Source organism: Melitaea cinxia, chromosome 2 (genome assembly GCF_905220565.1).
Source record: "Melitaea cinxia chromosome 2, ilMelCinx1.1, whole genome shotgun sequence".
NCBI lineage: Eukaryota > Metazoa > Arthropoda > Insecta > Lepidoptera > Nymphalidae > Melitaea > Melitaea cinxia.
The window spans coordinates 11,620,834-11,646,665 of record NC_059395.1 but is presented as its reverse complement, the minus strand read 5'-3'; the positions used below and the strand labels follow the sequence as shown (position 1 = coordinate 11,646,665).

The window sequence follows — 25,832 nt, the reverse complement described above, 5'->3', positions numbered from 1 at the left end:
ATATTATAGACTAGTTAAATACAAATAATTACTTACGATATTATTAAAATATCGATATATTTGTTCGATATATCGCAAAGTATCAATATAACACTACGATATATTACATCGAAAAAAAATATCCAAATTTTTTTAACATGAACATCCCTACAATGTTACCTAGTTAGTAATTCGTTGTCGTTCCTCATTGATCATCGTTATTTATTTATTCCTTACAATTCAAGATTTACGAAAGAAAGATAACTCAAGTTTTACGAAGACCACCTTTTTATGAAGAATCTCACAAAATATTTTTCAACAATTAAATATTACTAACGATATAATATAACTTTTTTTCAATTAATGCAAACTTTAAACAAAATACTTCTTAATATTCTGCTACTAAGCTCGAATCGATTGTACCGTTGTACGTATCACACAATAGCAATACGTTTGAATGCGCTTGATTGTACGAAGCGTTGCTGTAGTTGAAACATTCAACGTTGAGTATTATGCCGCATAATGCGCTTATTACTGTAATTGAAAACTAGGAAGTTGAATGTGCTCGATTTTGGCTCGATTGTTCGAAGCATTACTGTATTTGAAATATTCAACGTTGAGCATTATGCCGTATAATACTCTTTAGTGTTGTTATTGGAAAACTAGGAAATATAGAGCCGTTGCGAACACCACTATATATAGGTGTTATCTGTGAAATTGTACTTACTGACGTCTGACATTGATTGTTAGCACCATGTTAGCACCATGGGTTATCAAAGAAGCACCAAGAAGCTTATACAAAGTAAGCACCATGTTAGCACGAAGGTTACGATTACTCAAGTATATCGGTATCGAATACAAAGTATCGATACTGTACTCATGAGTAGTATCGAAAAAAAAGTATCGATACGTCTAGGTATCGAGTACAAACACAAAAGTACTCGTTACCTAGAAATATTGATACTTCGACGTCCAAAAAAAAAGGTTGTCGCTTCCAATTATCGTACGAATACCGAAACATTTTTAGTCGAGACCAAAAAAAAAGCTCGTCGCTTCAAAGTATCGTACAAATAATGAACAACTGTTTTCAAATTTTAGTCGACCAAAATCAAAAAAAGTAATATTATTCATTTAAAACTTTCGATACGATACTTGCATCGGTATCGAATGGAAATGAACTCGATACAGCAAAGTGTCGATACTTTTTTCGTGTCCCTGGTCCATACCAGGGCTGCCAGATGTACGATTTAAATCGTACTCATACGATTTTTTTGCATTTTTACTCATGTACGATCGCTAGACCAAGATCGTACACAAAATGTACGATTTTTATATTCCTATTACCTGGAAGCATTTCATAATTAAAAAAACGTCATCCACCGGCAAGCATGAATTTAGGAGAACTACCCCAACTACCTAACGCGTCACTAGATCTTTATAAGAGCTGTATTTATTTGCTTTCTAACAAAACTAATATATATGATATAGATATTTTCTCTTTCGGTATTAATTGCGACTTGAAAAAAAACACATTTTGAAATAAAAAACAATTTAAAAATTATAAAAAACTGGCTCAATTTGCTTTAAATTTGTTATGTGTTCCCCATTACTGTGCAGATTGTGAACGAGCATTCAGCGAAGTTTATTTAATCAAAACAAAACTTAGAAACAGTTTATCCAATGATACACGTAAGTGCAAATTATTAGCTAAGCAATCAAATAAGAAGAAACGAAAATTTTACGAAGTTTAACCCAACAAATTCTTTTATTAAAAAATATGACCACAGAAAATTTTGTATGAGTGTAACAAATAGTTTTATTACATTTATTTTCTAAAACTAAACGAATTTTGACAATTTATAATAAAAAATTAGTACTTAGTCATAAAGAGCTGTACGATCTTTTTATTTCAAAATTTCCTTGGCATACGATTTTTTTTTGTAGTTGACGTACGATCACACTTTTTGTGCACCTGGCAGCCCTGGTCCATACTCCCTACTTCCTTTTAATATTTATTCTACTCTATGCTCCCTACTCAAGTACCATGTCACTTTCTAGTTTATTGTATTATTATAAATAAAATGAAAATATTCAACTTTAGCGCTTAAAATAAAATTTAAACAACGTTACGTTACTCGTTATATAATTAAGTTATGCTAAGTTAAATAATGGATTTTCAAAACATCAATTATTTAGTTCTTTTGACTGTTGTCATTAATGGTTTGTTAAAAATTATCGTATAAGCTTTCTTTTCCTGAAGTTTATTTGCTATTTTTTTATTTTCCTTAATACTATAGTATAGTTTATATACAGTTTAATAAATTGGAGTCTGTAGTGGTTGTGAGTAACTAAAGTTTAATTATTTTGCAGTGATTACATGTGAAAGACTTCATGAACAAATTTACTCACCAATAGAAGGTGGAGCGGCATGTTTCAGAAGACTAAATGGAACTCATCAAACAGGATGTTCATGTAAGCTATATTATTCATATAATTAACCTTTTAATAATATGATTGTTTTTGTCAACTAAGTGTAATCATACTTTAATCATAATCTTATAAATACAAAGTTGTGATTAATCAATTAATATAATTTTTGTTCTTATATTATAAAAATTGCCCGTTTATTAGAAAACTGAAAGTCCATTTCATAACACTACTAAATGGGAAATAGATTGGAATATTTGTAATGGAGAATGAAAATTATATTGTGTTGGTAATTATAGACTATTATTGATTTGTGCATAAAATTAGGTTTTTCCATTATCATTATTATTAAATAAATAAAATTTACAACATTATATATTAAATAAACATTATATATTAAACAAATAAAACACAACATTATATATTAAATAAATAAAATTGGAGTGTCTGTTTGTAATATTAAAATAACCGCTTTTTACTAAATGCATATGGATGTATACATACCAAAATAATTTTTGTCTCTCTGTCTGTCTGTTTGTTCCGACTAATCTCTGATTTTAATGGGGCTTTCATTGGCTGATAGCTGATGTAGTAAGGAGTAACTTAGGCTACTTTTATTTTAGAAGTTTATTTATTTTATAGCTCTGTCGCAGGCACAGCTAGTTATGGTAATATAAATGGTGATTGTCGAATTGTTAATGTAACTAGTTCTCATATTTACAGCTTCTCTCAGCGGTACAGTTGGAATTGTTGAAATGATTCAGAATGTCTCTGATGCTCAGTGGCTCGTGCACAATTCTAGTGCTGGACCTTACATGGCAGTTGTGAGCACATGGTTGTTCTATGATATTATTGAGATATTGATGCATCATCCAGAAAATGTTGCCGGTGTGTTACTGTATGACAATGTGACTATGAGGTAGATACAAAAAAACTTATAAGATTTATTAAAGAAACAATATTTTATAATCTATACATCTGTACATCTAATACTATTAAATGAGCAATTCTTTTATATATATATATAATCTGAATCTCAGAAATGACTCCAAAGATTTTCATGAAATTTAGTATACAGGGGATTTCAAGGGCGATAAATCGATATATCTAGGATTTATTTTTACAAAATATCGTTTTATCTCTGTTTTAAGCAATAAAAAAATGGATACAATATCGTTAGAATACGAAGGTAAATTTCGCAATTGTCAATAAAGTTGTAATAACTCAGGTCGGAAGCGACCGAGAAGACCACGGTTCAAATTCCCATGTCTCCAGATTGATTATTTTTTCCTTTTTTTTTTCTAATTGCATTCATGATTTTTATTTAAATAACCGGTTCATATTTTTTATTCTTGTCGGTAAAATCGGAAAATATTATTCATAAGTATCTTATCAATATGTATTTCATATTTAAATATGATTTCCAAAAAACACGATTTACTAAAAATACTGAGCTAAGCTCGGTTACCCAGGTACTGACACCTAAGGAACTAATAATACTTTGACAGTTTTCAATTCCTGTGAAATTTATTTTTTTGTTGAGGAATGTATGTCTAATTATTAATCACCTTTAATGTTCTCTGAGATAATAGATAGAATGCTTTTGTATGTATTGATTTCAGTATGTAGTATATTGATGTCCATTAGGACTATTCTATAACATATCTTCTCTATTAATTTATTTATGTCAGCATTGACACTGTATTTGTATGTTTAGATGGTTTATTTGTCTTCGTCTACTATGCCTCATATTTATGTGTTATATCTGGCCTGTTTTGGCTAGAAGACTTTCTTAAATTACTTTTTGTTTGTTATTATAATTTATTCTGCCTTCTTTTGACATTTCTATAAAATAAGCAGAGAGTAATTTGTCAATGGGTCTATTAAAAGGTACTTTACAATCGTTAGTTTCTTTTTACATAATTTAGATATATGCCAGTTACAGAGGACTCTTCATTTTATAATAAATGTTAATAGAATCTGCATTTATTAATGTGTAGAATTTTTTCTTCAGACCGGATGCTTTCAGTCAAGAATCTCGTTGTCCTAATGAATATGCATCATGGTCTAAAAGCCAATGTTCCTCCACTGAAACTCCAAGTGGCACTGGATTGGTGTGGAATGAGAAAGGCACAGACCTTTTAAGAAGGGACATTCCATTTCCTATATTTTTTCTACCACAAACAAGGATAACAGAAATTTCTAAAATTGAACAGTGTTATAACAGGTAAGCTCAGTAAACACGATTTTTATTTAAACATTCTATTAAAAAAAGACTGTTGTGACTACATGGATATTTTGATAAATATTAAAGTTCGTTCAGGTAAAACCGTGAAGTATGTCTAAAATGTAAGTTTGTGAAACATCTTTTTACAAAAAGTATTTTGTTTTCAGGTACAATATTGACAAGGATAACCAAAAAGGAAGAGCCCTCTGTTCATTGCAATTAAGCTCATTTATGTATGCAGCGGTCAACAGTATGGTTTGTTTAAGGAGGTTAGCTATTCATTTTTTTCCTAATAATTCTGATATGAATAATATAGTATAGATATGTATCACGGAGTATATGGAGATGGCATCAAATGTGTTTTGCTCCAGAACCAGCGTAGCCAACTTTAACACATACACAATTACATTAAAGTTTGCATACAATTGTTACACACATTAAAACCTTAAGTCTAATTTGTCTAGTTCTTTTGATAGAGATTTTGCATAATGCCATAACATCACGACCACTGTGGATGACACAGTAGGGGCAAGGCATAAAATAAACTAAAAGACACGGTGAAGTCAATTATAAATTCATTCACACATTAAAATATAATAATTATGTGGTGTCATGGGACACCAGTTAGGAACGAAGTTCCTTCCGATGGTATAGAAGCAACACAATTTGAAAAAAAAATGTTTAATTTTATATATATTTTCTGGTTCTTCTTCTTCTTTTAAATTCTAGCTTCCTCTAGGATTTGCCAACATCCGAGTAATTGAATTTGTTGTTATTTTGAAATTAACTCTTACTCTAACTCTCTTAAATATGCTGGTTTTGTGAAATTACAATTTTATGTCAAAGATAGAAAATAATTTAAAATCTGTTGGTCCACCTAAAACAAGACACAAATAAATATATACAAACATATATGGGTTAGTATAAGACAAACAATTTTACAGCCTAATGTTATTTATCGAGATAAATGAACATAAAATATCTACAAATGGAGTATGTACATATGACAGAACAGATTTAAGGTCGATAGGGCGTGGTATATCAGAGGGGAGATAATCGTAAAGGGAGGACAGATTCCTTGGACAGTTTCATGTTATAGATATATAATATCAATAGTAGTACCATATCTCGTTGTCGATTCTTTTGGATTGTTGTAAGTTAAATTTTACTAAAAGAAATTTTTTAGTGGTTCTGATTTTTTTATCTGCAAAATTGACGTTAAAATCACTAGACAAATCATCGGAAGCTGATGGAAATTTTCACCAAGTATTCAGAAACCTCTTCAGTATATTTTTTCAGTGCTTGATGGATGATATGTTTTACATTAACAATCTTTTTTTAATATCGTATCAAAAATCAACCGTTCCAGTGGGGATCTCCTACTTACCGTGTCGGTGCTTTAACCAATTAATAAGCTATGGAACGATGTACCCGTAAGATCGAAATTTTTGATATGATGATTTTATATTCGGTTTAAGCGACGAATTTAAGTGATGTTTTACATTGTCAGTTTCCATATTTGGTTGAAATGTAGATTATTACCATGAAACTTTTACCCCGTTGTTCGTTTTACATATAGCTGAACAAAGTCTACAACTTCTGTACGTCTAATATTCACATTATCAGTATTTTTTAAGATTAGGTCCATATTTGGTGTCTAAAAAATTTGTAGCTTGTTGATTTCTTTTTCGTTGCTGGAACTCTTTTTGACTCTGTGCATTAGTTTTTGAAACTTTCACGGTTCTAAAAATTATTCAACATTATAGTATAATTATTAATATTATAATGATAAAAATATAATAAACAATGCATTGAGAGTGTAGAATACATATTATGTACACATTACATTACAGTAGTCTCCTTAACTAATCCTTATTGTAAATGCAGTACTTGCAAAATGGTGCGTGGTTTGGAGATAAATGCGATAAACATATTTCTTAATCTTATTATCACAATCAAAATTTTTGTTTTTTAATTCATATTTATAATCATTGTTTTTTAATTCATATTTTTAACTGAGGTAGGGCACAGCAGGAATTTCCTGCTCAAACTATGGAGCAGTCCGACTGGGGTAGTACCTCGACCTTACAGAAGATCACAGCAAAATAATACTGTTTTCAAGCAGTATTGTGTTCCTGTTGGTGAGTAAGGTGACCAGAGCTCCTGGGGGGATTGGGGATTGGGTCGGCAACGCGCTTGCGATGCTTCTGGTGTTGCAGGCGTCTATAAGCTACGGTAATCGCGTACCATCAGGTGAGCCGTACGCTTGTTTGCCGACCTAGTGACATAAAAAAAAAACAATTTTTTTCGCAATATCAATAAATAAAGTAAATTAGCACTTACAGGCCAAAGGAAATCATTCCTGGAGTACCTTTCAGGCCTTGGCTCCTTATTCGACACGACGAAACTGCACAACACGGCAATTTACTATTTTTAAGTTATTAAATACCTAATCCGCGTCTGTGCTACGAATGAGATGCGTTTGACAACAATATGAGCGCCTGCTCATAAGCGCGGTATTACGCGCCACGCCCCTTACGCTACCCCCCCGTGTCCTATACCGAGTATTTCTGTGGTCCGTGATTTGTATAAATTTTATTTGTGTGTCATTTTTTAAATTAATTTTTGTTGCTTTTATTTAAAAATATATGTATAATAATTTTTAAAGATTACGTTTTATAATAGGTTTTCATTGCATTTAAATAAAACTTATTTTTACACACATTTAGTCTTTGTTGGTTAATGATACTCGATACCAAGTATTTTTTTAAATATTTTTTTTTTTAGTTTTTATTGAATTCTTATTCTTTTAACATATTGTTTTGATACAAATAAATGTAATCCTTTGTGTAATTAATATTATATTATTTTGTCTATCAGATCCGCATCATCTGCTATTCTAACACCAACTAAAGTGTGTGATCCTCTTGGTGATTACAATGTCTACTATTCACTTTTCCCTCGTGCAAAGGTTAGTTCTAAACTTGTTTCTATGGAACAATACAATTTTAACCGTTTTATAAAAAATAATATATTATTTATATTATTTATGTATTTCAGTTAGAGGTTCCCATATTCTATTGTAGTAGGTACTATAGTAGTAGTAGTAGTATATAGTAGTAGTAGTAGTAGTAGTGGTACTGTAGTAGGTAGGTACTATACTGTAGTAGTATATTGCTGTAAGTAGTCCGTAAGTATTTTTTGGTCTAAATAAAAATTATCAACCTGTCGGACTTTAGTTGTATAGATATTAGTATTTTGACTGTTTTATAATCCATAATGTATTTGCCTATAATTGGTAAGATACTTTTAATGTTTTTATAATTAATTTTTACGCAAATGTAATTTTCGTTGGTGTTTCAAAATAAGTAAATATAAATCTTGGTTTTAGGAAGCTGAATCGAAAAAGAAACCAGTGACTTTGGTAACAGCGCGAATTGACTCTGCCTCTTTATTTGACGGTGAGTTATATTTATAATTTTGTTTGCTCGCAAATGAAAGAAGAGCCGACTTAAAATACATCAACATGCCAGTAACAAAACGTAGGTAGAGGAATAAAATAGTCATGTGAACGAGTGTTATAAAATATTACGTTAGTATTCTTTCGATTAAAACAAGAATCATAACAATCGGTACACCCAGTAAAAAGTAGAGATATAATACAACGTAGGTCGATGAAAATTAGTCAAGTGAATTCGCATTATTAGATATAAATCGAAAAGTATTGTCAGATCTCGATTAAATTTAAATGAGACCACATGACAAGCACCCTCTTTCGATTTTAAAAAAGAATCATCGAAATCGGTCAACCCAGTAAAAAGTTCTGAGGTAACATACATAAAAAAAAAATATAATTCAATTGACTTCCTCCTTTTTTGGAAATCGGTTAAAAATGCGTTAAAAATTTAACGTATTTAAATTACTATTTATTGACTATACATAAATTGCATGTTTTGTAGCTTAAATGTATACTTTTTGTTAATTGTAATCGAACACCTTGTAGGTGTTGCCCCTGGTGCGGCTAGTTCAGTGGTGGGGAAGGTGTCGCACATAGTTGCTGCGGCAACTCTGTCTCAGATTATTCCTATTACTGATGTCAACTTATATGGTAAGTTTTTAAATACCTTATCTTAATTTTTTTATATCATCAGTTTGAACATAATATTTGAAGTTACTGTTTTGCGTCTATGAGCCGCAGTGTAAAAACTTAACTTTACTTAAACCTATGTCTACTTTTTTTTGACAAAAAAAAAGACAATATTTCCAGTCTATATAGTTCATTCGATTTAAGAGAATACTGAGTCATCGCTAACATTTAGCTGAATACCTTGCTGAAAGTTCTAAATAAAAATCGATGATTGAATGGGAAGTTATTGTAAACTGTTTCAAACACACAATAGTTTACAATAACTTCACATACAATCATCGTTTTTAGTTGGAACTTTCAGCAGGGTAGCACACCCTGTCTAAATGACTTACTTCAACTGGTCAATTTAAACATATATTCTAATTAACGACGATTTAATTAATGAAACAGTGACGACTATATTTTTTTCCCGCGAATAGACTATAGTCCTGTTGGTTGTGACAATAGCGTCTTTAAAGAAACAAACTTGACTTTACTTAAACAAACAAACAAAGCAACAATATTATTTGTCTATAACATATATATATTATTATAATATTTTTTTTAAGATGAAAATGTTTTATGGACATTATTTAATGGTGAATCCTTCGATTATATTGGATCACAGCGGGTCGCATATGATATAGCTAGAGGGGCTTGGCCACCGATTTCCCCTCTTTCTCCAAAAGATATAAGTTTGCATATTGAACTTGGCCAATTAGGCGGATCTCTGAAGTTATTTAAAGAAAACACCTCTTGGCCGTTGTACGCGTTTGCTCCATATGAAAATGTTTTACCAGATCAGGTACCTATGCTATTTTTTGTTGACCAAGTCAAAATATTTGTTATTTGTCAATTGAAGGTAATATTTGTAATTTTGTTTTCAGGCAACTGCGTTCTTAGTTCAAATGGAAAATAATTTGAGTGCTAAAAATATGACGGTAACTCCAATATTTACTACGAATATACCACCTTCATCCTTACATTCTTTCCAACGAATATTTAGCAATGTTACGGAAAACGATTTGCCAGAATTGTTGCTTGCAGACTTTCGTGATACTTTCTCTAACAAATTCTACCAGTCTGCTTTAGATGATTATGAAAATATTGGATTTACGTACCACAATATTAGTATTGGCAGTGATGGTAAATGTAAGTGTTCTTTTATTATTGGGTTTTATTCTTTCTTAATTTAATATGTAAATAATGGTATTTAAATATATTGAAGATTAAATAGAAACAGAGAAGATCCTTGAAATATAAGAACTGCATACTTTTTTAATATATAAAGTGAAAATTTCTAAATTAGAATTGTCTTGTTAGCTTTTGAAAAAAAAATCAGTCGTAGTTTTGTGTGGATAATGTGAATAAAATAATTATTTTCAGTTTTATCAACGGATGAGCTATTAGCCAATGGGACAATGAAGGAGAGTGAGGCGCAGGTAAAAATTGCAAGAGTAGCGACTGCTCTCGCTTACACACTCTATCAAAGAGTCACGGGCAAACCTTACACTGGAACCGTGTCGGCTTCTGCTCATTTGGTAGGCTATCTACTTATGTATTTTGCTATGTCAGACTTTTTGAAGGGAAACTAGAAACGAGAGATAAACAGTCTAGTTTATGAGAATGAACAAGATTTGAAAATAACATGAAAACTTTTATTCAACTAATGTCATTTATAAAATTTAAACATCATGTTCAATGCCGCAGTTATGAAAGCAGCTATTGAAATAACAATAGGTAAAACACATTTGCGTCGTGGTCATTTCGCACCGACAAATTAAAATAAAATTACCTAAAAGTCAATATTCTTCGTGAACAGGTCTTTTTGTTCAAACACATTCTGTAAAACAATATATAAAATCCATTGGTCATTGATAGGTGGACGAGATGCTCTACTGCTTCCTGCAAAGCCAGGCTTGCCGGCTACTGGCCGCGGCGGACTACGGCTCGAGTGAGGAGACCCCCGCGGAGCGGCCGGTCCCACTGTACGTGGGCGTGGCGACCTGGGCCAGTACACCCGCTGTGTATGCCGGACACCTGCTGGCATTGCTCACTGGAACCCACAGAGCAGTCAACAGAACTGCCTGCGACCAGCTCCACGAACCGGTACGACAGCTATAGCAGCCTCCTCGGCTTCTCTTAAGTACCTAAATAAGGAGTAGGCTTTATCTAGATAATGATGGTCCAGTTTAGACCTCATGCATTTGATGCTACTGACCAGCACCCATTGAGACGTCAACAGGACTGCTTGCAACCAGCTCGATAAAGCAATACGACAGCTATGACGCTTTTCCTGGGGTATCTTGGGTACTTTTTAGAGTAGTGTCTAGGCTTTCATTTAGTTAAAGCACAGCAGGAAATTTTGTTGCTCAAAATTTGAAGCAACTCGACTGGGGAAGTACCTTAAACTTACACAATATGACTGCAAAATAATATTACATCCAAGTGTGGTGTTCCTATTGTAAGTATGGTAGCCAGAGCTCCTGGGGAGGATTAGGAGTTTTTGAAATTTAGTAAGTAAATTAGTAAATATATTTTTTCTCCAACAGGGATTTTCGTACTACTGGCTGAAAGGATGGAATCATAGCGGTATCTGCATCCAGACTACAATGAACTTCAGTCAAGCCATTAGTCCAGCGTTTGTCAAAGCGGGTAAAGTATTGAACTTTTCAAATTACAATTACTATGTAAAAATATACTTTTAAGACTTAAAGTCTGGCGATTTATGGTATGATTTTGCACGGGTATATATTATAATGATCTAAACGACAGCGAGGGATGCGACCCAAGCGTCGTATCATCGCATCAAGACATTCAAATCATCGATGTCAGAACCGTGTTTGTATTTATTTTCTCACTAGTTTTTATTGGCGGTAACTCCTATTCCATTTACTTACATATTCATTTAAAGCATATAGTGTAATAGTTTATGATAACGTGCATGAAATACTTAAGGTAGCTAACGTATTGAAGGTGCTATGCTATGATATGGTATGGTATGGTATGGTATGGTATGGTATCGTATGGTATGGTAAACATGGGCTGGTTTCCGCAACTCGACGACATTGCGCCTATTTTGCGTGTGCTAAATCTTTTTCACTCCTACCACCCAAGCTCCTCCAGAAAGTTCAGAAGTCTTTTTGGCTTCTTGAAGATCTCCGGAAGTATATTCGGGGTGCCAAGATGTTGTGCTCGGTAAGCCGTTACACCTGAACAGTAAAGAAGTACATGCGTAGCCGTTTCTTCTATTCCCATGCAAGCTCTGCACAGGGGACTGTCGGTAATGCCTATATTAAATAGATGTTTGTTATACGGACCGTGTCCAGTCAGTGCCGCAGTTATTTGTCTTAGTTATTTAAGGTGGTAAGGATCAGTGTTGTATCTGTCTAAATAGGTTTTCAATCGCCGGCGCCGTGTTAACGAAGCTAGACTTACTTATAATAAGCTGTTCATAAAGAATAATCAAGTTAAATATAGTTGTTACTAGCTGACCCGGCGAACTTCGTATCGCCTAACACAAACTTTATCGTATGGTATTAAAGTTCAAATTGACTTTTAAGTATTATCACAAATCTTTTGTATGGGAGTATAGAAAAGTGTTGTTTTTAGACTTTTTCAGGAAATTTAATTTTTTTTTTAGAATTTTTCTCTCTGTAAGAACCATCCTGGAATATTTTAAAAAAAGAATTAGCGAAATCGGTCCAACCGTTCTCGATTTTTGCGCTTAGCAACACATTCAGCGACTCATTTTTATATTATAGATGACTTACCTCGTCTCTATTGACGTGCCAAATAGGCAAACTATATTATTAACACAGTAACAATAAAATAGCTATATTAAAGCGCTTTAACATATTTGGCAACGGTACACAACGGTGTGGTTCGCTACGTGACACGCTATATCATGAAAACAAATTACTATATTATTATATGTATTTTATTTCTGTGGTTTAAAAATTGAATGTTACATCTAGAAATTACATAGTGGTACATAAAAATATGAAGATTTACACGTGCCACCATCAATACAGCAAGCAAAACTAAGATCGTTTAAATTAAACTCAGTTTAATAAAAATACGAACAAAGCTATAACCTTACGTAGCAGTGCCATGATCATGATTAGAATACCCATAAAATATAACTTGGCTCATAACATTATAGGCAGACAATATTGTACGAAACATAGATCGCATATGTATATTATAAGTAGTTCGCGGTACGATGATACTTCAAAGGTTCTTACGTTACGTATAAGCCACGAAACGATAACGATATCACATTTAGCATACCTTGGCGACCACATACGGATGTTATATTCAAGAGTTCTCCTAATTAGACAATTTTATAAGGGTAGTACTGGATCATAGAGAATTTTTGTTTGCCTATAAATTCAATTAGCTAAGCGGTTTTTTCACTATTTTAATAACCTCTCCTCTCTCGCTGTGTAGTTACGGCAGAAAAGAATATAGCCTCTCTTCCCGTGGGTGTCGTAAGAGGCGACACAGGGATAACACAGTTCCACTACAACCTTGGAACTTATAAAGCCGACCGATATATAGCAGCGGGATAAGCATCCAACTGCTGGCTTTAAAACACCCGCGAGTTCGCACCATAATGTCTGGTGATGTGGACAAGTGCCAACCCTAACGTACACCAAAAGATATAATTTTAGCTTTTGAGGTGATTGATACAAATCATCATAAGGTTACGTTGTTACACAACGTTTTTTTTTACCGACGTAAAAACGGAGGAGGTTCTCAAGTCGTCGCGTATTTTTTTTTTTTTAATGTATGATCACACGAATTGATCACGCGAATGAAATTCGCAATTGCAAAAACACTATCGCTATTTAAGAAAAGAGTGAGAAAATTCTACCTTAATCAATCGTAGTCTAAAATCAATTTAATTAAGTGTCCATATGCGTATTGGAATATATTATCGTATGTATTATATTATGTATCGTATATGTGTATGCGTGTATGTGTAAGTATAAGTATCGTATTATTTGTATCTACGCGTGTATACATTATTATGTATGTGTGCATTTATATATTGTATAATTATGTATTGGAACGAAGTTCCTTCCGGCAGGCTTGACATTTGGCTGGGCGACCGAACTGAAAAAAATGTGATACTAAAACCGTAAGAAAAATATATAACGGAAGTGATGTAATATCGGTCACACGACTGTATAATATGACGCTTGTAAAATTAAAACTTTTTTTAAAATTATTACTATAAAACTATACATATATTACTAGTAAACTTTTTTTTAAAATTATTTATGTAATTTTATACTGTCGACAAAAATAAATAGACATGTTTTTTATTTCACTTAATAGTTTGATTATTATTATTATTTCACTGAATGTCACTCCGCCCGCCCAATATATAATAGATACATATATTATAATAACTACTTATATAAATAATATAGTAAATTTACTTATACTTACATATATAAATATAAGCGGGTGGAGGAATACGCCCCGGCAGGGAGATCAAACGGCCGGGGGTTAGGGCTGTAGGCTGAGAAACCGGCGGACAATCCTAGCCGAGTCAAGTAACACCGCCTTCTACATCCTGGCTGCGAGCGAACCGTCCCGGATCCCCAGTTGCCTCAGATGGTGAGCGAGGCTAACCGGGATCAAACCGTATGTACCGAGCTCGATCTGCCAGGTTCTGTTCCGTAACAGTTAGCGTAGGCTCAAGCAGTAGGAACTCGCGGTGCATTACTGCCCGGTAGCCAGTCCGCCCGGTTTCACGTCCTACAGCCCTATAGTACGCACGCATGACACTCTCGTTCATTTTCGGTGTCCATCTCATGCGACGTACTCCACCAGCGGCGGGCAACGAATGCTGAGTCCCTTGGGACTCTGTCGTCGCCAAGCCAACTGGTGGGGATGGTGGATAACCCGACCGGTCAGGTGGTGGTGCCGGTCGGCGGGGTTGGCTGGCGGCCCGCATGCTGCCACGTCCAGCGCCAGCTCCAGGCGCGCCCTGGCGTCCCCCAGGCAGCGGCCCTATGCGCCTTTCCAAATCGTCCTCCATCATTTTAGTTTTTTGAGTGCTAATATACTCACTTGGAGAGGCACTCACGCTCTCCGAGGAGGCTGCGTAGGTGTTATGCAGCTTTTGTTGCCCTTAGTCGCCTTTTACGACAGCCTAGGCGTAGGAAGGGATGGTCCTATTCTACTCTGCCGGAAACCACACGGCCATGATTATTATTATTATTATTATTATTGTTTTGTTTGATTTATTTTATTTTACGGTATTTGTTATTTTCTAAAATACTAAAATTCCTAAATACTTTTATGTACTTAACCCTTTCAGACCCGGTGTACACAATTGTACACATATAATATAAAAATATTTTTAAGTATTAATTTCACATTATTTGCAACTAAAAACGGTTGTGTTCATTAGTTCACATAATAAACTACTGAAAACGATACTTCCAACGCCATCTCTTGCCGCTTAGTGACAATTTTTGGCAAGTTATGACCAGTAGCCGAGCGAAGTTTGCATTGTGCAGGTAAGTTCATTATTTTATTTCTAAAAAGTAGAAAATATCAAAGTATATGTAATGAAATATTTATAGGTCGATGTGTTATATTGTTGTCGTCATATTTTACATACATGTTGTTGGTTTTAGTTTATTTTTGTACAAATTTTCGTGATTTTTATATTTGTACACAAATGTACACATCAGGCGCATACGATGTATTTCTGATTTGTTGTTGTACATCGTAGGTATATTTAAAATAAATTATAATTGTTATTGAATGGTGTAATTTTGTTGCTTTTGATGTTACAAATTGTGTTAATACTATTTTCAGATAAGAAATTACCAATATGTTTTCGCGCGACGCTATTAGAGCACTAGAAGAAGGTTGCCTTTCTGATTTAGAATTATCTTCTGATGACGAAGGACCAGTTGGATCCGCGTCTGAACGGGAGCTACGATGTGTCCGAGTGGGAGCAGATGTCATCAGCCGGAACCAAATAGAAATATTTCCCCCAGCTTTGGATGACGATGATGATGATGAAGACGCTGGCTCATCGTGGGTTGAAATGAGTGATAACTTTTTACCAGAAGTGCCTTCCGCCTCTGAAGATACGCTTTTACAGAATATTACGCCGAAACATAGTATTAGGTGGAGACACAAGGAAATAGTAAACACAATTTCACCAGCTTGGTTTCCACCCATTGCTATTGATCCCAGAGTTGAAAGCCCAGTAGATTATTATAACAGATACGTGCCTAAACAATTATTTCAGGTTATGGCTGAAATGACAAACTTATACGCTACATATTCTAATAAAGTAAGGTTTAAACCTACTACTGCCAAGGAAATAGAAATATTGTTTGGATTGCATTTGGCCACTGGAATATTTGGGTACCCGTGTTTGAAAATGTATTGGGAAACAAATATCAGCATTCCCTTGTTCACTGAAAACATGGCAAGGGACCGATTTTTTGAGCTGCGTAACAATTTACATCTAGTTGATAATACAGCAATACCAGGTAATTCTAAAGATGCGTTTATCAAAGTGCGCCCGATCTTTGATGCTGTTAGAAAGAGGTGTTTAGATTTACCACTCGAGAAAAACCTTTGTGTTGACGAACAGATTGTTCCTTTCACCGGGAAACATGTTGCTAAACAGTATATAAAGGGCAAGCCTTGTCCATGGGGACTGAAATTATTTTTCTTATGTGGTAAACATGGTCAAGCTTACGATTTTCTCCTTTATCAGAGTTCCAGTCCAGAATTAGATAATAATTTAACAAAAAAAATTGGATACGGTGCAGCTGTAGTCCTTCATCTTACAAAGAGAATTGGAGAAAGCAAAGGTCACCAGCTATACTTCGACAATTATTTTTCGTCCTACCATCTGCTACAAATTTTAAAACAGAGAGGAATTATGGCTGCTGGCACTATCCGTATCAACAGATTTGTAAAGCCATCATTGCTAAGCGACAAAGAAATGAACAAAAAACCGCGAGGCTTTGCTCAAGAAATGACTAGCTATGATGAAGATGTAACTGTGGTCAAATGGTTGGATAATAATATTACCCATTTAGCATCTAATTTTGTTGGAATTGGTGAAAAAGATTTAGTGAAGAGGTGGAGTAAAAAAGATAAGCACTTTATTGAAGTGGAACGTCCCGAAATTGTAAGGAAGTACAATCATGCGATGGGAGGAGTAGATTTGCTAGATCAACTCATGAGTTACTATAGGACGTTTATAAAATCCAAAAAATGGACCTTACGCATGATATTCCATGCATCAGATTTAGCAGTAGTTCAAGCATACCGTGAATACCAAGTCGATAACGAGGCGCTTAGCATACCTAAAAACAAACAACTGACATTGCTTCACTTTCGGCGTCGGTTGGCTGAAAGTCTGGTATTGCAAAATAAAATTTCGATGGGTAAAAGAGGCCGCCCAAGTGGCAGTAGCCCAACTCTTCAAATTGTACCTAGGAGACCAGGAGAGACACGCCCAGAAGCTGAAATAGCTCGAGACGGTTTTGGGCATTTTCCTGCACACGATGAGGGGCTTGGGACACGGTGTAAAATGATGGGATGCAAGGGTAGAACCCGAATCAAATGCATAAAATGCAAGGTTCACTTATGCCTAACTAAGGATAAGAATTGCTTCTTAGCATTTCATACATAGGATGCTATATTGATGCCTTTGATTTTAATTTTAATTTAGACTGATTTAAGTGCAATTTGTTAAATCTACCCAAAGAAAAAGCCATTTTTTGTTAATTTTTATAAAGAGAATACTATTATTTATATTTGTTATTTCATATTGCTACGTATTTCCTAATAAAAAGTTGTAAAATAAATGTTTTTATCATTATAGATAAACATCCTTTAACACTAATATTTTCATTACTTTGGACGGATGTGTACACTTGTACACAAAAAGAACAAGCTGTTTTTCTTGAAAAGCTTGTAATCAGGATTTATTTATTTATTTTTCCTTAGACCTATTTACAATAGCCTAGTTGCAGGCATTTTTTTCAGATCGATTGGCGAAAATAAAAAAAATCAGGTCTGAAAGGGTTAATTAAAAACTAATCAACAAAATTAAAAAAAAAAAAAACAAAAAATCAAGAACTAGAAAATATATATAAAATTCAACATTTTTTTTTCAAATTGTGTTGCTTCTATACTATCCGAAGAAACTTCGTTCCTACCTGGTTTATTATAAATTATATTATTATTCTCAATATGTTTAGATTGTACACGCTAATTTTGCGACGTTTTATAAGCTTCCTGTGGCAGGACTACTGGAAGATTCCATCATGGGATGATAAGTAGTGCCTTTGTACCAGCATTGTTTATAAGAGCTATTTCCTTTTGCTATCCTAGTTACATAAATTACATACATAGTACATAAATTGTTAAATAAATAAATAAAAACATAACTTTTCACAGAGTTGTCTGATTCCTTTTTTATATATATTTGATTTATTTATTGGATATATTTAGTATACGTCAAAGTTAGTCCTATATAAATTAAAAGATAAAAATAGGGAAGATTTATTGTTCACTCACAAATTTTAATGCTGTTGTGTATTTTTTTCTCTATATTAGAGTCACTGAAATATGTTTTTTTCATTCGAGTAGCATTTTTGTATGCCCTTGGTATATAAAGCCTATTTTTTTTAAGTATTTATATTGTACAGTAAATTATAGTTAAAGTAGGATTATATAACAGTTAATAGCTAAAGCAAGGTAGGTTTGCAGCTTTGTAGCTTTTAAATGTAATCAAAAATAAAGCATGTAGTAATTAGTAGATTATAATAAAATATGACCTTTTTATCAAAAAAAGAAGAAAAAAAAATTGAACTGCCAAAAAACTAAAAAACAAAAAATAATAAGCTTTTTAAATTAACCTATAAAATTAAGTTATTAATAGTGTAAATATACCTAAACATTTTGAGTCGGCCCCAAACAAAGTCGGCGAAAACAACTTTTTTGTCAAAAAGTTTTTATTATAATACTATAACACTTACCGTAAAATCATACAACTTTGCCCAAATTTCTTTCGAATTTGAATTCGACTTTAGATATTTTTTTAAATAATACTATTTTTAATGTGTTATTGCGCTACATAATTGGTAAATGTAGTGTTCTTTGCAGAGTATCTGTGATAATATCAAGATAATGAATATTTGTGTGCCAAAAACCTCTATTTGGACACCGGGCCAAATATATAATACTTTTTACAAGTTTGCCCATTTTGCGGAAACCTTTGTAACTTCGGTATGTTCTACCGTAAGAACACCAGATTTGGGGGTAATTCTAGAAAAATGCTTAATCTATTATAGAACCTTAAGACTAAATGTTTAAATATTTATATTACCTGTCAAATTTGAGTAGGCAAAGTCAAAAATTTTTTTTTCGTGATTTTTCATACAAATAATACGATGAACAAGTGTTGTCACATTTTTTTATTGCTAATTAGTACGGTGACGTACTTGGTGTTACTATGACATATTTCGCTCTTAAACATTAATCTAAAAATATTTGAACTCTCATACAATTTGCAGTAGTCTCATCGTCAAATCAGTCCGTGAATTTTGCAACATATTTATAGACTAACATTTTTTCATCAATTTTAGTCATGGGGCTGCCCTAATCTGTTGGAGCTAACAACACGTTTGCTAATTTTCTTTTTCTTCGTCAGTGAGCTTGGTTTGTTCTCCAAGTGATTTTAAGTGAATTTTCTTAACTTTATTTAATACCGTTCATCGAGGGATCCCGAACCTCTTTTCTGCCTCCCAATTTGATATCCTGTTATTTTCTACCATGTCAATCGCTAAATCTAACATTTCCTCTGAATAATTTCGTTATGCCTATCCTAATATTCTTCTTTTCTTTCTTGTGCTTTAGGCTTAGTATTATGCATACTGAGATAAATTTAAAAACAAATAAATTCAGCAAAATTAACAAATACTTTTATCCAAAATCACCCTAATTATGTTGCAAATACATTCAATGTACTTTTTCAACAAAATTTTCATTTTTAGCTCATGTATTGATTACAATATTGAATAACAAAATTAATGAAAACAAAGGATTATAAAATCTCTATTTAGGTATCTACTTAGGTAGTTTCGAAATTAATGTTAAAAAAAAATAAGTATATACTTATCTCTAATCCAATTTTAACATTGAGGTGACAACCTTAACCTTATATGGTAAAAAACTTGCCCACCTGGGATAATTACAAATCGAGTTTTAAAGAAAAAATTTTCACACGAATTCTGGCCCGGAAAATATACCACCAACTTTAACACAGTTTAATAGCCAACTGAAATGACGTAAGGAAAAATCAGTTACTTAGTATTGCAGGAGACATATCCAATTTTCTTCCATAGTTTAAAAATTAAGCACAGCAAAAAAATGTTGGCGGTTTTTTAAATATTTGTGAAAAGTACCTTGCTGGACAAACTCGGATAAGCTGGGCAATCTTGTAAGGTTTTACAGTAGCTTAAGAATGCCATTCATATTCCTTTAAAACGTCATTAAATTGTGTTGGCTTTTTTTAAATGCTATTTTTTTTTAAATGCGTATAAATTATAGACAAAGCCGATCGTTCTCGAGTTAAGCGCTTAGCAAAACATTAAGCGATTTATTTTTATGTGTATATCTTCAGCTAGCTGGATTTACTGTAACAGTATATACTTATAAGTTATATATTTATGATAACAACCGCTCTGGTGTAGTGGTGCGAGTAGTCGCCTAAATCACTGACGGTTTGCGGGTTCGATTCTCGCTCCTAATGGATATTTATATTCGTACAAATTTTTTTTTTCGGTTTGGATGTATGTCCTTGTGCGTCTTTAGTCGCCTAAAACACTGACGGTTTGCGGGTTCGATTCTCGCTCCTAATGGATATTTATATTCGTACAATTTTTTTTTTCGGTTTGAATGTATGTCCTTGTATGTCTTCCCACGGTGCCCCGGAGAGCACGTTAAGCCGTCGGTCTCTTATCATAAATACCTGATAGCGATCGTTACTCATAGTAGAGAACATATCCGCCAATCCGCAGTGGAGTAGAGTGGTGGATTAAGTTCCAATCTTTGAAAGAAGGCCTTTGAAAGAGGCCAATATTCAACAGTGGGATGTTACGGGCTGAATGCGAAAATATAACTATATTTTTGAATATCATATCAAAAATTGACCGCTCCAGCGGGGTTCGAACCCGCGTCTCCGACTTGCCGTGTCGGCGCTCTAGCCAATTAAGCCATGGAACGATGCACCTGCTCGAGCGAAATTTTCGATATGATAATTTTTAATTTTTCGGTTTAAGCGAATCGTGGCGCCGTCTATAGTGAGCTCTTTACAGAAACCCGTAACTATTCAAAGTTTCATATTACAATGAAAATCTTTGACAGGAGACGACACTGTGCTATTTTTAATATCTAAGATTTTTATTTTTGTGTTACCCACATTAGGAATTCTAAACATTTTTGAATATCATATCAAAAATTGACCGCTCCAGCGGGGTTCGAACCCCGTTAATTAAAAATAGCACGGTGTCGTCTCCTGTCAAAGATTTTCATTGTAATATGAAACTTTGAATAGTTACGGGTTTCTGTAAAGAGCTCACTATAGACGGCGCCACGGTTCGCTTATACCGAAAAATTAAAAATTATCATATCGAAAATTTCGCTCGAGCGGGTGCATCGTTCCATGGCTTAATTGGCTAGAGCGCCGACACGGCAAGTCGGAGACGCGGGTTCGAACCCCGCTGGAGCGGTCAATTTTTGATATGATATTCAAAAATGTTTAGAATTCCTAATGTGGGTAACACAAAAATAAAAATCTTAGATATTAAATATAACTATAGTTTTTATTTAGATTACGATATGACGTCGGGCGAGTTTTCAACGTGGACGGAGTCGGTTTGGCAAGCCATGTGGGCGCGGGTGTTCGTGTCTGCGGGTGGGGGGGGAGCGCGCCTCGCCGCCGTCGCGGGAGTGCTCGCCACCAGCGCCGCCGCACTGCTCACCTTCTGGCTGCAGCGACACGCCACCCTCATATTCCTGGATGCACCCGCCTCCCTCCACAGCGATGCCTCAGGGTGAGTGAGACATTCTATTTTTTAACCGACTTCAAAAAAAGGAGGAGGTTCAAAACTTTTGACTGGGTGGACCGATTTCGACGATTTTTTTTTAATAGAAAGGCGTTACGTATCATGTCGTCCCATTTAAATTTAATCGAGACCTAAAAAGGACTTTTCGAGTTATATCTAATAATGCGTATTTACTTGACTAGTTTTTCGTTGACCTACGTTGTATTATACTACATAACTATTTATTGGGTTTGCTGATGTTGATGATTCTTACTTTAATCGAAAGCTAATGCTTGTTGTTGTCATATAGTCCTATTAAAATTTAAACGAGATCTGATTACTACTTTTCGAGTAATCTTTGATGACGCGAAAAAATAGTTATGTAAATATATACCTGACTATTTTTTCGTATCTCTATTATAATATTTTATCAACCATCACAATTATTTATAATTTTGTTTGCTCCCAAAGAAAACAAGCGGACTTCAATTACATCGACAAGTAATACGACGTAGGTTAGACGGTAAAATAGATAATAAAATACGTATCATTAGAGATAAGTCAAAAAGAACTCGTCAGATCTCGAACAAATTAAAAAAAAACCACATTACGAGCACCTTTGGATTAAAAAAAATATCTAAATCGGCCCACCCAGTAAAAAGTTATGGGGTAACAGAAATAATAAAATAAAAAAAACGAGTGTGCTTTAGACCACACGACTGAAGTAAAACTTCTTTAGTTGCCCCTACAGTAATATACGAAACGTAACTCTCTCTCTCTTTCTATCTTCAAGTTAATATCTCCCTCTCAACTGCTGTTCGCTTCACCCGATCACGCTTTTCGTAACGCTCTCGTCACCCATTCACCAGCTTACTCCTCAAGTCAAGCGCGCGTAAAGAAGTTTTACTTCAGTAAAAAAATTCAATCTAATTGAACAAGTCCTTTTTGAAACCAACGTATTCGTGAATATATATATATATATATATATATATATATATATATATATATATATATATATATATATATATATATATATATATATATAATAAATGCATCGATTTCTTTGTTTTTATACAACTATTCTGACAATACGAAAAAAAGGAATATAAATTGTAGGAGAGCGTAGACGTATTTACTTTATATTCACATTTTTTTTGTTACAGGATAATAAGAACAGTAAATTGCTGAGAAGTAGTATGAAAATGAATGCTGGGAATAATAATAATAGCTAACGTAAAGTAACCATAAAGGGAAAGCATTCCACATCACTAATTTTGTTTAACGCTTATAGATAGTCGCATTCGAATTAATTATAATTTAGATAAAAGACATAGTCAAAATTGTAAATTAAATAGAGAAATACCGGACCTCAGGCGTTTGTTATATTTTGTTGTTTTATTATAAATAAATATCACATAAGAAAGTTTAGACAAAACTATTTATATTGATATTCTTAATGCTGTTTAAATTAATTCTCTTCAATTGACTATTATTATTTTTAATAACAACTAGCTGCCCGTACTGTCTTCGTTCTGGCAAAAGTTAATCCACTTTTTTAATTTTTTTTTTGCATTAAAACCTTCCGTGGTCTTTAAGGAACGTTCAAAAAATAAATTAGCCGAATTGGTCGAGCCATTCTCGAGTTATGCGCTCAGCGACATTAATTTTTATTTATATAGATAACAAACCAATGTATTGTAAGATATTTAATAAATAAATTATAGCAGTATGTATGTAGGTATGTATTATTTTCCATTGTCTTGATGTTTTTTTTTTTGAAGTTATACTTCTTTTGCGAATTTAGCCACCCCCCTTCCCGTGGGTGTCGTAAGAGGCGACTAAGGGATAACAAGGTTCCACAACCACCTTGGAACTTAAGAAGCCGGCCGATGGCGGGATAACCATCCAACTGCTGGCTTTGAAATACACAGGCCGAAGACGGGCAGCAGCGTCTTCGGTGCGACAAAGCCAGCCCTGCGGTCACCAACCCGCCTGCCCAGCGTGGTGACTATGGGCAAAACACATGAGTTCACGTTATTTTTGGTGTAAACTTGTGGAGGCCTATGTCCAGCAGTGGACTGTGTATGTAATGATGTAATGATACTTCTTTTGGCGCGTTAGGGAAAAATTATGAGAGTAAATTTTTAAATGCGCGCTCAAACCGTCACAAAAAACCGACACCCTGAAGCTAGATGGTCAACGAAGAAGAAGTTAGCAACGTGAAGTTAGCTAGCAAGTGAAGTATAACTTCTTACGTGCGTACATAAGTACACACGCACTTTTTTAATGAAGAAATCTATAGTAATATACTAAAGTTGATGAATTTGTTTATTTGGACCCGTAAATCTCAGGAACTAGTACTGGTTCGAGTTGATTTTTTTTTCGGATAGTTTTTTTTACCGGGGAAGCCTATACAATTGGGACCGACAACTTAAGGTGCTCTTCGAGGCACGGTGGGGTGACCTACAAGGACATATCGAAAATAAATATAGACCGATATAAACTGTAATTCTGGCAAGGTCGCCATGGAGTGTGAAGTGTGGAGATACAGTAAAAGTCACACAAGTGTCCTAGATAACGTTTACAAATATAGTGTCCACAGTAATAATACTTACTTTATAAGCTAAGCTAGTAATTATGTTACCACGCTACACAAATATCCATTCCTAGCGGGAATCGAACCCGCAAACGGCCGGTGTTTAGGCGTCGTTGATGCGGCACAGCCAGTGTAATGGTGGCCGTAGAATCGTGTACCGTAATCGTGTAATAGTGTTTACACATGATTTTCTATTCTTAATTAGCAACTTAATACTTTCTACCTGTTTCTTAAGGGTGTAACTCCTGGCTAGATATTAGTCATTTCCTATATATACAAAGTAAGTACTCTGTGATGTAAATCTAGTCAGAATTTATTGAAAATTTAGTAATTTAGTTACGGTCATTTTTTACTGTTTACGGTCTGTTGGCAGCGCGACCTAGGTATAATGGAAAGCTGGTTCGCACTCCAAAATACCGCTGTACTTTGCGATCTAATACTCGTGAAGCAAGCTCATCACAAAGATAGCAACAGGTTAGAATTTTGGAGACTGCTAAGTCGACAGAAGGTATGATGGCCGGGCATTGATAAATTTGAGTATGATGCGTTTATTTATTTATATCAAGGAAAATGAAGTGATTTTTCGATCGAAATCTAGAATCAGCTTCGATCGCCGACCATTTTTTCAAAAATTTATGTTTTTTAAATTCTTCGATCGGAGACTATATATACAATCAAAAAATTTAATTCGTTTAGTTTTTTGATTTTAGATGATCGATGGAAAAATTAAAATGGTCGGGTTCGGGATATACATATCTGCTACATTTGTGACTATTTTGAAATAAAAAAATTATGATACAATCAAAAACATTACTCTTTTCGATGAAAATAAAAGCAGTTCGAAATCTGCAATCATGTTCCCAAAAACAAATGACAAAATAGGTACGATGGTTTTTCGGTCGCTAACTTAATGTAGCCCCTTAATATATTATCTAATTTAAATTTTTTCCAGTTTTTTCTAAATATTAATTAAATTTGCTACAAGTTAGTTTAATTATAATCGGATATTAGCAAAACACTAACATAAATACTGTCATATCATACAACAGTGATGGATTATCACAATCCTACTAATATTTTAAATGCGAAGGTTTGTGAGTACGGACGGACGCTTGTTATTCTCACACAAAATCTATTGAGCAAATTGTTATGAAACTTGGTATGTACCATGTTTTATAACTTAATAAAATGTACCTCCACCGCAATCACAAACACTCCCTAAACAAGGAACAGGTTGTGTGATGATGACGTCAACTAAGTACGTTCTTCAATTATTAACTTTTTTTAGCAAATAAGCGTACCTGATGGCAAACGATTACCGTAGCTGATAGGCTCCTGTATCATTAGCAGCTTACTCTTTCTATTGAC

The 25,832-nt window shown here is 33.9% G+C and overlaps 1 protein-coding gene across 1 annotated transcript; it reads left to right on the top strand.

Annotated features, from left to right (window-relative positions):
• The first annotated feature begins 1,999 nt into the window (after positions 1-1,999).
• Positions 2,000-23,240, top strand: LOC123664962 (nicastrin). Its single transcript, XM_045599331.1, has 15 exons — positions 2,000-2,199; positions 2,350-2,451; positions 3,130-3,325; positions 4,421-4,633; positions 4,801-4,902; positions 7,514-7,604; positions 8,025-8,094; positions 8,637-8,741; positions 9,329-9,564; positions 9,647-9,911; positions 10,146-10,300; positions 10,641-10,868; positions 11,312-11,414; positions 21,655-21,877; positions 23,032-23,240. The coding sequence occupies exons 1-15, from the start codon at positions 2,148-2,150 to the stop codon at positions 23,054-23,056; spliced, it is 2,166 nt and encodes a 721-aa protein (XP_045455287.1). The 5' UTR covers positions 2,000-2,147; the 3' UTR covers positions 23,057-23,240.
• The last annotated feature ends 2,592 nt before the right edge of the window (positions 23,241-25,832 follow it).